Source organism: Diospyros lotus, chromosome 12, assembly GCF_014633365.1.
Source record: "Diospyros lotus cultivar Yz01 chromosome 12, ASM1463336v1, whole genome shotgun sequence".
NCBI lineage: Eukaryota > Viridiplantae > Streptophyta > Magnoliopsida > Ericales > Ebenaceae > Diospyros > Diospyros lotus.
In genome coordinates, this window is record NC_068349.1 from 37143493 (window position 1) to 37155459 (window position 11967).

General features: G+C 36.6%; 1 protein-coding gene across 2 annotated transcripts; it reads left to right on the forward strand.

Annotated features, from left to right (window-relative positions):
• Positions 1 to 1271: 1271 nt before the first annotated feature.
• Positions 1272 to 11959, forward strand: LOC127814086 (signal peptide peptidase-like 4). 2 transcript variants are annotated; one of them, XM_052355337.1, is made up of 14 exons: positions 1272 to 1596; positions 2723 to 2881; positions 3011 to 3122; positions 3714 to 3833; positions 5119 to 5270; positions 5383 to 5565; positions 8052 to 8086; positions 8194 to 8350; positions 9293 to 9346; positions 9947 to 10039; positions 10134 to 10276; positions 10635 to 10705; positions 11005 to 11088; positions 11648 to 11959. In XM_052355337.1, exons 1-14 carry the CDS (start codon positions 1462 to 1464, stop codon positions 11755 to 11757), a joined length of 1608 nt encoding a protein of 535 aa, XP_052211297.1. In that variant the 5' UTR covers positions 1272 to 1461; the 3' UTR covers positions 11758 to 11959. The 2 variants fall into 2 exon arrangements, with proteins under 2 accessions (XP_052211297.1, XP_052211296.1); XM_052355336.1 differs by having other exon boundaries at positions 1274 to 1596; positions 8188 to 8350.
• Positions 11960 to 11967: the final 8 nt, after the last annotated feature.

The window sequence follows — 11967 nt, forward strand, 5'->3', positions numbered from 1 at the left end:
AATCGAGCGACGGAGACCCCCACAAGAAAAGACATCTCAAGAGTCAAACTCACAATCACTTTAACAAGTTCAATATATTCTATTTCATCATTTTACCTATCATTTTTCTAAATTGCTCAACATTTCAACAAAATTTTCAAGTTTCCTTAAAATTATTATTGAGAGTAATGTGTTTTGTTGTATGTCATTACTAGAGTTCGAGAAAATTTAAAAATTTATCTAATATCAAGGGTGAAAATTAAGGCAAATTGAATTTGTTAATGAGAGTAGATGTTTTATTGTAATTCGTTGCTTCTAAAAACAAATTGAAAGAAATGTAATAATTTATCAAATAGTGTAGTGTTTTATTATATTATTTAATAATTTCTCAACATGCAAATTAATTCCTTTTGATCGTAGTAGATTGCACGGAAATGAAAACAAAAAACATATATTATATAAAACAAAAATGAAAAAATAATATTTTTTTAAAATATAAGAAACTAGAATGCGAGAAATGCGTAAATAACAAAAAATATGTGGGTCTTTTATAAATATAATTTTGAATAGAAGAATTTTAAAAATATATATTCAATTTAAAAAATAAACATAAATTCACATTCTATAATATATTCATAATATTTTCTTGCATTTTTTTAATATTACGAAGTAATTATCAAATATTTTTTAATTATAGAAATAGTCCAAAAATATATTTTTAAGATAATGTTTATTAATCAAAATAAAAATTAAAAAATTAAGATACGAAAAGTATTTCAGACGAAAGTATTTTTAATTACATTTGTTAAATTTATTTAACGCATATTAAAAAAAAGTCACGTAATTTATTATTTAAATTTTTTTATATAAGAAGTTATGATAAGCTTATTTTAATTATTATGGGTAAAAAAAATATCATATATATCAGTGAATACATTTTAAAAAATTTAATAAAAATATTAAAATATTTTATAATTTTATCTTAATTATTTAATATTTTAATTTAAAAAACATTTATTTTTTCTACTATCTATTCAATTTAACAAATGAAACGATAAGGACGCGCTGGTGGACCAAAGGGTTATGCTATTAGTATTTCTCCACCAAGTGCGGAAGGATGGCGAGTGGCACGGGTCGTGGCAGCGCGTGGAAGAGAAAAGTTAAGAAAGTCAGGTGAACAGTTAAGGGCACCGCGTTGTTCACATGACCCCCTCCTCTCTCTCTCCTGTCGTACACTTATAATAATTGAGTAGAAAGAAGGGGAGAGAGAGAGAGAGAGAGAAGAATGAACCAAACAAACAAATAAATAAAAAGCGTACGGTATTTTAAATACGGCAGCAAAGCAGTCGTCTCCACCGCCATTTCTCTCTCTCTCTCTCTCTCTGTCGCTGTACTTTTTGCCGGTTCTCCGTCGCCTGAGCCACGATCCAAGCCCTAAATTCACCAAAGCACCGCCTCGATCGTGATCTCGATCGCCGGCCGATGGACTCGAAGCCAGCTCTGTGTGCGGCGCTGCTGCTGCTACTGCTCTGGGCTTCGCCAGCCGGCGCCGGGGACATCGTCCACCAGGACGATAAAGCCCCGAAGCGCCCTGGCTGCGACAACAAGTTCGTTCTGGTGAGTCTCTCTCCGTCTGTCTATTTGATATATTCGTGTGTGTGAATCCGTAGACGTGCGCGTGTACTGGTTTCTTTGAGCTTGTATTCGTTTGGCGCTGGAAGGCGACTGTGATTGATGGCTTGATGGTGGTGGTGATGGAACAAACTGATGCGCGCAGTGGAGTGTGATTTTTTAGCTTCTTTTGACGTTGGACAGTGGAGGCGGATTTTTTTTTTTTTTTTGTGAATTTAGAGATTTATAGTTAATGGTTTTTGAGAGAGTTGGGGTTTGTATCGGTTAGGATTTATGCTGATTGTTGCGCTGGCGACAGGGGAAATTGAGACCTGCAGCAGAAGGTCGTGTTTTTTTCGATTTGTTTTGGATTTTATTGAAGGGGGTGTTAGTTTTTTTTTTTTTTTTTTTTTAATTGCAGGATTTGCCCTTTTCCCTCTACACTTTCAGTTGGTTTTGATGTTGTCATCATTAGTTACTAATGCTTTCGTTATAGTTTTTTGTTACCCGGGCTTCATCTTTAGGATTTGTTTTATGAATTATTCTGGTTTTACTTATTGCTTCCCTGTTTTGACAATCCGTGTTACTTCTAATGCTATTTATTTATTTATAACTATTAGCCAAATGATTTTGCAAATTGGTTTTCTCACACTTTCAGCAGTTTCTTGCCCCCTGTTTTTTGCAGGAGTGTTGTTGCTAAAAATTGTTTTGTACTGATTTGATGGTTGATGGTCTTCAAGTTTCCTTGTTTTAACGGGGAAACAATAGTAATTGTTACAGTAGAAACTGTCTCTTCTAATAGTTCTTCCTATTGATAAGTGTAACCTTTTTTTATGTTCTGAATTGGTGACTGCGAAGCCTTTCTGGAGCTGTATTTTCTGGGTCATATGCGAACAATCGCATATTTATCTGCTAATTGACGTGACTGTTGGCTTTTCAAATTATGAGTGCCGCATAAGATTGGTTTGAATTTGAATACTGAGCATGTGTGACGGCATGGCATGTATGACACTTTTCTTACATTGTCTAAGTGACCTCATTTCTCCATGGTTTGTAACTGCAGGGTTTGTTAATTTCTTGATTCTTTACTCCTCTATCAGTTCACAGTTGAATTTTGAATCTGTTTTTTTAGGTGAAAGTCCCAACTTATGTTGATGGTAAAGAAGTGGCCGAATTTGTAGGTGTAGGTGCTCGCTTTGGCGTCACCCTAGAATCAAAGGAGAAGGATGCCAATCAAACTAAAATTGCTCTTGCGGATCCACCTGATTGTTGTAGTAAACTGAAAAACAAGGTTTCCATTTTCTTCTACTATGTTTTTACATTAGCCACTCATTTTCTAGTCATAGATGCATGCCACTTGCATTAGGTGCACCAAGTAATATCACGAACTTGTAATTTGGAGTGTCTTGTTGTTTGGTAGCTTACTGGTGAGGTCATCATTGTGTATCGGGGTCAATGTAGTTTCACAGTGAAGGCTAATGCTGCAGAAGATGCTGGTGCTTCAGGCATCCTTATTATAAACAACCGTACAGGTATTTTGCAATGCCCTAATCAAGCTGTTGTGTAATTGTAGTTGATTTATTAATGTGGATGCAGATGCCCAGCATTGATAATATTACTTATTCTTGGTTAGGATAATTTGCCTGTGTAAAATTGATCCACATTGGTGTTCATAAAAGGAGCTCTGGACAAAAGCTTTTTAGCTTTCCTATGGATTTTTGAAAGTTATAAGCAATCTTATACGGTCAATGTTAATTGTTCCATATACATATTAAGATTAATTGTAAGGGGTGCTCATATTGAAGCTGCCATGGTGGCATTAGAAATCATACTGTCTTAGTTGTAACAATCAGTTGATAACTACTTTAAGTACACTTGTCCAAAGAGAATTTCCTGTCTAAAGCCATTTCTCTGTTTTATTATAATGTATAATTTACTCCTTTTGTTCAAAACAATCAAGCTATTAGGCAAATCAATTGCATAAGTTGTTATATTTTAGAAATAAAATAAGGATTAATGCTGTAGGCAAAGCCATTATGATGTTTTATCTGTGAGACTGACAAGTAATTAGAGCACAAGTCAGGTACATCTCATTTGTTTGTTTTCTGTCTTTTGTTGTGCAGAACTATTTAAGATGGTCTGTGAAGAAACTGAAACTGATGTAACAATAGGCATACCTGCTGTCATGCTGCCACAAGATGCTGGTAGAAGCTTGGAAGACATTATGAAGAACAACTCTCATGGTAAGCCTTATTCTGCGTGGTTGTAGGGAAATATTAAAGGAGCAAATGCATGTTTAACTACATAAAATTACAAGTAAAGTATACCATGCCCCCCTGAGGTTTTACGAAAATACAAGAAGTACTTGTCACATTTCAGAAATTACATTAACCACCTCTGTGTTTGACAACTGTTAATAAATATAACTACCATTTACCAATTTTAATGAAAAATATTAAATATTGAGTCAAGTTAAAAGACTGAATTTTCCTTGTATCTATATCTTTTTTTTTTTTTTTTTTTTTTTTTGGGGGGGGGGGGGGTTAAGTTAAAACTCCTTTTTTATCTCTTCTCTGTACAAGTTGCAAAAAATATATCCCCTTTGATGATCTTTGCCTCCTTGAGATTTCCAGTTTCCAGCAGAAGGGTCAGTTCCACCCCCATCAGATAGCCTTCTTTGATTCAACCAAAGTTCTGAAAATAAACTCATGGATTTGTGCTGTCGATAGCTCAATTTGGTCATAGCTTTCCATTCTCCCTGCTGTTCTTTATACTCTACATGGCTCACCTCCCAAAACTTGCCATCCAGTTAGCAGAGTAGAGTTGTAGCTTGCTCTACCTCAGCTGAGATCCAATACAGAGAACTGTGGGATTTAAAATTGGTATTTCTGGGTTCGGCTTGGTACCCGGAATCAAGAAAGCTTTGTTTGGGTGGCTGTGATTCAGATTTTGTGAAGAAGTTTTTCTGGATTTGTCAGATTTTGGTGGCTGTGATTCAGATTTGGGTTAGGTTCTTCACAGATGTGCAAATTATGGTGATTAGAGGCAATATAGGACCACCGCAAAATCTGTCCATGATCTTCTTGGATTGTACTCATCAATCCCCAAACAATCAAATATAAATATTCTCTCAAACATGCTGTTGCCGCTCGTCACCTTGAATATCCCGTTGCCATCGTTGTTGCAGGTGGACTAGCGCTTTTGCAAACATCTCACAGGGTCATTTTGTTAATTCTTACAACCTCTTACAATGGGTGTAATAGACATTAACCTAAATTGAGGGCATTTGGGGATGTTCCTCAGCAATTTTGATGATGGAACATCTCACAAAAGGCTATGAAATGGGAGGGGTAATGCAATGCAACTTTTGTACAATAGGGGTATTTAATGTAATTTCTGGAAGTTTAGAGATACTCCCTGTTTTTAAACTAACTTAGGGGGCGACCCTAACATTCTTTATTTATGTGTATTCTTTGCCTCAGGCAATATGGTTTTGTTGTTAGTGATTATTAGTTCCTTCCTGTTCAGTTAAAGTGCAGCTGTACTCCCCAAAGCGGCCAGAGGTTGATGTAGCTGAAGTATTTTTGTGGCTTATGGCTGTTGGCACAATCTTGTGTTCTTCCTATTGGTCTGCATGGAGTGCCCGGGAAGCAGCTATTGAACAGGACAAGCTCTTAAAGGTCATTATCTTATGCATTCTTATTTCTTGAAGGTTCACATTTGCAGGATGCGGATACTTGTAGAAAGCTCTATTACTTTCACTTGATTTATGGGTTGATGCCATCTATGTAGGATGGTTCCGATGAGTTTTTGAGCATGGAGGCCCCTGGTTCAAGCAGTGTGGTAGACATCAGCACAACATCAGCGATTCTCTTTGTTGTGATTGCTTCATGTTTCTTGATCATGCTTTACAAGCTGATGTCACTCTGGTTTATTGAGGTTCTGGTGGTTCTGTTTGCCATTGGTGGGGCAGAGGTATGCCCATTATGCTTGTCAAGACTTTCTGAATGCATGCTCACATCATGTAATGACTTATCAGCATTTGTTCTAAAATTTTGAGACCTAAATCCCAATTAAGTAATTAACAGCAAGTAAGCCATCAGGGTAGTTTGTTGTCAGCACTGCCAATTTTTGGAGTAATCCTGATTATTCTTGTTTAAAGGCTTTCCTTTTTCCAACATCTAACTTTTCTTCTGTATGTAGACTTGCATAATTATTAGTGTATCTGAAATTCTTGCAATATGTGTCTGTATGCATAGTTATGGCTCACTTCTGGTGGTCTTTCCCCGAAGCAAGCAACAAAATATTGTTTATTTTCTTTTGAAAACTGCAAAAATGTTCCATTTGGAGGGAGCTGATCAGAAAAATTGGTAGAATATGAATTTGATGTTTCTCCAAAGCATATCAAACTCAGTGAGATTTACTGAACACCATGAGACATTTTAAAATGATAGTTTTAGCACAAATTGGAATTCATTGAACATTTAAAATGAAAACTAAGAGAAGCAGAGAGCAATGATGGAAAACATGTAACTGATAGTGGGTTAGAGATGCAGCCTAAGTTTACAAGATATTTTGTACCATGAATATGGAAAACTTTAAAAATTCAGTGTCATATACCTCACATTCTAGTAAGTACACTATCTATACAAAATAAGCAAAACTGAAGTAGTATGTACCAAGCAATTGGCTGATCTCCGCACAAGCCAAACTATGAAATGGTAATAGGACTCAATTTAACCACTGAAAGTGACATGCCAATATTTTAATACATAGAAATGAAAGAGGTGCCAAACTTATTTAGCACCATAAGATGCTAGTGACTGGGAGTTGTACAAGAGGAGCAGTAACAATGGGGGGAAGCAGCAGCTGGAGAACACAGCAGTGGTTTCAGCAGATGAAGAAGGCACAAAGAAATAGAACAAAGAAGATTCAGTAGAGGAACCAAGAGAAGAAAATAGAAATAAAATGACTAGGAGAGCAGAAATAGTTAAGAGAAACAGGAAGGACAAGAAGATGCAGAAACAGAGGAGAAAGATTCCAGAGAACAAGGCATTGCTGAAACCAAGTAGAAGTGGTAGAAAACAAGAAGTTATAGCAAGAAACAGAGTTCGGAGAGACATAAAGATGAGATGTGGCAAGGTAGATTGCCAACAGCAGTAGAGGGAAGGCAAAGTTTCAGGTTCTGGAATTTCTTGCACACAAAAACCACACTCAAGAATTTATTAGGGTTTTATCTGCACTAAATATGAATACCTCTTGTTTCTTGGTGGCACAGCTTCCATACAGGTGATATTTCAACTACTAAAAAGTGGTAATGTGCCTATCACACATCCATAATATGAATGTGGATATCATAATCCTTAATATAAAAGTAGGTTGGAACTTAAAAATGACCTACCAACACAAATAAGTTAATATAAATAAGCCAAAAGGCCAGTTTAGTACTTGAAGTATACACTCAACCTCAGTTCGATACCTATACGTTTTTTGGGGCCAATTTAGTACATGAACAACAAAAATCAACTCAACTTTACGGTTTTTACTGGCGTGGCTAACGTGATTCAGATCTCTGTTAGCCGCACCAGATGTCTGTCAATGAATATCCAATTTTGTTAATCCAATCAGTCAGTAACAGATTAGAGCACAGAGAGAAAGCAAAACATTGGTACCGGGGGTATCGGCCAACAAAGATTGAGGGAGGAGGGAGATTAGACAAGATCGGAGTGGCGGTCTTGCAGTGGTGACAGTGAAGAAAAAGGTGTTGGCAACTGTGGCTATGGTGCTCGGTGGGTCATGGCTTCTTCACATGGTGCTCAATGGGTCACAACTTCTTCTTCTTCTCTCTCATCTCACCCATCATAAGCGATGGGTTCTAGAACAATCTCTAGAACGTAAGAAGAACCATCAAGTGGAGTCAGGTCAGGTAAATGGTCCAAAAAAGAAAAGCATAGGCACCAAACTGAGCTTTGGATGTACTTCAGGCACTAAACTAGTCTTTTGCCTATAAACAAATTGGCCTTCTCCTACAGCTTTGTGAACAAGTCTCTTAATTTCACTTAATTGATCTTATTTAACAGACATGGTCGAATAGGCCCCTCACCCTGCCCCTCTTCTTTTCCCCTTCTTGTCTCTAGTCTCCTGTTCATTCAATTGATGACCTGTCCATGCCTCTAGATGTACAGGTTTCTCTTGCTTGGGGATTTTTTCTCGTACAGGATTTACGCCCTCAAGGCATTGTCTGTGTAATATTTTGTTTGCCACAGAAACAAAATGTATAGCTCTTGTAACACAGGCACAGAGGTTTGAGCTTTAAACCTGACATAAACTTGAGAATCTGGTTATTTCCATGTAGGGAGAATTTGGGATATGACAATTGATCAAGGCATGAGCGTTATATTTTATGAATTTTTTATTCACATTTCATGAATGCTGAATCTTGGGTCTCATTGTATTTACAGGGTCTGCAAACTTGTTTGGTGGCTTTGTTATCAAGGTATGTATGTTTTACTTATGGTTCTGTTATTTTTCTTGGGGCTGAGTTCATTAACTATTATTTGTTTTTGAAGTATGAACTGACCATGTAATAAAATATAGTTTCAGATGGTTTGAGCATTCTTCAGAATCATTTGTCAAAGTACCTTTCCTTGGAGCTGTATCACATCTGACACTAGCTGTCTCTCCATTCTGCATAGTATTTGCTGTTGTTTGGGCTGTTTTTCGCCGCGTCTCCTTTGCTTGGATAGGACAAGATATCCTTGTAAGGAACAACTTTCTACTGTATTTTCTTTATTTAACTCTATCACTTTTATGTGTTTTGATTCCTGAAGCTAGAAAGAAACAAAGAATGCCTCCTTCCTCAGACAACCCTCATACGAAATAAGTGATCATGTTACTTCCTTGTAATGTTACTTCCTGCCTGTTATCGCATTTACAACTCTTATACAATTAATGAAGATACAACTGCCTTTTTCCTAAAATTTAGGAGTTCTGCAGGTGGGAAAACGTCAAATTTGAAAGAACCATCCATATTTGCAATTTTTTTCACTTCACTAGCACTTAACTTCCCCCCTAGTGCAGTTTAAGGCATGGGATTGTTGTTGTACTAGCACCTAATCTGTATGGGAGAGAGAAGATGTTTAAACAATATGTTTGACAGAGAAGGTGCTTCAACAGTGACTGCAAATAAACAGTTCAACATTTTTAGTTGATCAACTTTTGTTACTGAGAACTGTACAACACACTCACCTCCTCTCCCCTTGTACCCTTTGCCCAGAAGAAAAGAAGACAATCAGAACATCCTGCTGTTGTATTTTTTGTTAAAGAGGAAAAGGTTTCAGCCATGTTATATGTTTTGAGTTAGCCTTCATTTTTGTGTGCATTGCTTCTTTTACTGCACTGAACCTTAATTTTTGTGTGTATTACATGATTGCCTTGTTTGCATTATCCTATACTTCTAATGAGATGATTTGCATTTGTTCTGTTAATCTATATGATTGGACAAGGAAAAATACACATTTTAGAATAGTCTGATGTGCTGACTGTCATGATAATGTAGGCTCCCCTGCTTCTAGAGAATGCGCATCTCTTCCATGTGATGGATGCTGCAGTTGCATTATTAAATTCATATCCAAGCAAGGCCATTTATAGAACTGATTATGGATCCAACTAATGATTATTTTATCCATTTGTCTCTAAACAGGGTATTGCTTTGATAATCACAGTTCTCCAGATTATACGGGTTCCTAATCTGAAGGTGATATTTTATTCTATTGTTAGGCAGGCAACAAATTTTGTACTTTCTTTTGACGTTCTCAATCAGACGGTTGTTGTGATAGACTTCTTGCTTTCCTTGTCATCTTTGTTTTTTTCCCTTTCCTTCTTTTAATGACAAGTGCAGATGCTGGGTCTTTACTTTTTGATTCACCTTTAAGAGGCTGATGTTAAATCTTCTTTACCCATTGTACAGCCCAGAGAAGTTGAACTTCAAACTTCTTTTAAGTCTTGAACCAGTTTCCTCATTTTCTGCCTTGTCTATTGCAGCATGTCATTAGGGAGAACCATATTCTACTGTTTCAGGTCTTTCATCTAGCACAATAAAATGCCATTACTAGGTTCTGGTCCCACCAATTTTGTGATGTTAAGAAACCATATTCTACTGTTTCAGGTCTTTCATCTAACACCAATTTTTGACATGTTAAGATGGTTGGCGTTAGATGTACTTCTTTGTGTATTACTGGATGCTCTAGAAACAGTTTCATTTGTTAATCTTTTGTTCATAACAAATGTCTATTGAATTAGTTTTTCATTGCTCTCAAATAGTGTTGTAAAATGATGACATTCTTGATGGAATCAGGTTGGAACAATTCTTCTCAGTTGTGCTTTCTTTTATGATATCTTTTGGGTGTTTGTTTCTAAATGGTGGTTCCACGAGAGTGTGATGATTGTGGTAAGTACTTCTTTTAAGACATTCCTGGCATACCTGTACAATATACAAATGACCTATGCATATAAATGTCCAAGTCCCTTTACTTCTACTTCAGGTTGCTCGTGGTGACAATAGCGGAGAAGATGGCATACCAATGCTGCTAAAGATTCCTCGAATGTTTGATCCCTGGGGTGGCTACAGTATCATAGGATTTGGTGACATTATCTTACCAGGATTGCTAGTAGCATTTTCACTAAGGTTGGTTGATTCCGGGAATAATATTTATGAGTGCTGATGAAAAATGCACCATGGCATCTTTTGTCTTCAAACATGTCTCCTTGGTTGACACTCCTACCTGATACCATACTGCAACACTAGCATAATGTATTTAGTGCGTTGATTCTCCTAGGATTTTACCTGCAGTACTCGGACCTTTTACCTTTTCTCCTTAGTGACGCATCAAGGGAGTTTAGTATTTCTATTTTTTCTATGCACTCTATTTCCAAGTTATTGATTTTGGAATTTGAGCATTGAATTCTTCGCATTAGATTTGTTGTGCTCAACCAGGTTTTTTCTTCCTGGACTGTCGTCAGATTGATGTGTTTGATCCTTGCAGGTATGATTGGCTGTCAAAGAAGAATCTGCAAGGTGGATACTTCTTATGGGCAATGATCGCTTATGGATTAGGTATGAAAAAATCTTTTTAACTCCACCATTTGTCATTTTCTTTCTGGCTTCTTTGCTTTTATATCTTTTCCTCGACTCGAGTTTTGGAAGTGTTTCTGTAAAAATAATGCAATGTGATGATAAGTAGTAATACAAATAGACGAATGGTATCCCAGATCTCAAGCTAGTACAGTTCAACTCTTTCTAGTGATGAAGCTATGAGGTGGGATAATTCTTGTGACCGTTTCGCTTGTGTCTATGGATTGCACTAATTCTCAAAGTAATCATTAATCTAACTTTGTGCAAAATTTTCTGTATAGGTCTCCTCATAACGTATGTGGCACTCAACTTGATGGACGGACATGGCCAACCAGCTCTGCTTTACATTGTTCCTTTCACTCTAGGTACGTGGCCCCACCCTGACAATTATTTTAATTTTTTAACTTCCACAGGCATGGATGTGAACAAGGGTTTGTTTGAGTCGCCATTTTCAGTTTTGTCTCATTTCTTGTTTTCAAAAAAGGTGAAAAACTAAGAACACCAAAATAGAGTTTATGTTTTTGTTTCCATTTGATTTTCTAGCCATCCTTACATCAACCCAACCAATTTTTTGGGCTTGGGGATGGGAGAGCTTTTGTCAATAAAAGTAACCTTTTACACATTCAATCATGTGATAAATACACAGTAATTTTCAGCTTTTATCTTTAAAATTATGAAAAAGACAGCATTATCAAATGTAATTTTTGGCTATTTGTATTTAGCATGAGGCAAATGAAAACGAAGATCAAAATTAAACAAAACAAACCCGAACTAGCCATATCATTATTCTTTTAGGGAGTATTGTTCTCTGATGATTATGGAGATTCAAGAAGCTATGCCATCGTTTCGGAGCCTTCTTGACCCCGGCCCGGCTAGTAGGATTGAAAAGGATTGAAACATGTAAAGCATTTTTTTTTGTTGCAGGAACATTCTTGACATTGGGGAAAAAGAGAGGCGAGCTCAAGATTCTTTGGACGAGAGGAGAACCAGAAAGACCTTGTCCGCACGTTCATCCACAACCAACGCCCCAATAAAAGTTTTAGAGAATGGTAGCTGCTGCTTTAATTAATATACAGCAGATAACCAACCTGTAGCCAATTCTGAAACCATACGGTTATAGCTAATCTAGGTTTGCTGTATACTTCTCTTAAATCTGTTATATTAGGACACAAAACAATGTGTATACCCTTCATTTTATCTGCAATATAGGGCTGCCGGACAAAAGTTAGGAATTAATTTCGAGT

Coding starts and splice junctions, on each gene's coding strand:
- LOC127814086 (XM_052355336.1), top strand. CDS start 1,462: ATGGACTCGAAGCCAGCTCTGTGTGCGGCGCTGCTGCTGCTACTGCTC. Junction 2,882..3,010: donor GTAGTAAACTGAAAAACAAG/GTTTCCATTTTC, acceptor GTTGTTTGGTAG/CTTACTGGTGAGGTCATCAT. Junction 5,566..8,051: donor TTGCCATTGGTGGGGCAGAG/GTATGCCCATTA, acceptor TTGTATTTACAG/GGTCTGCAAACTTGTTTGGT.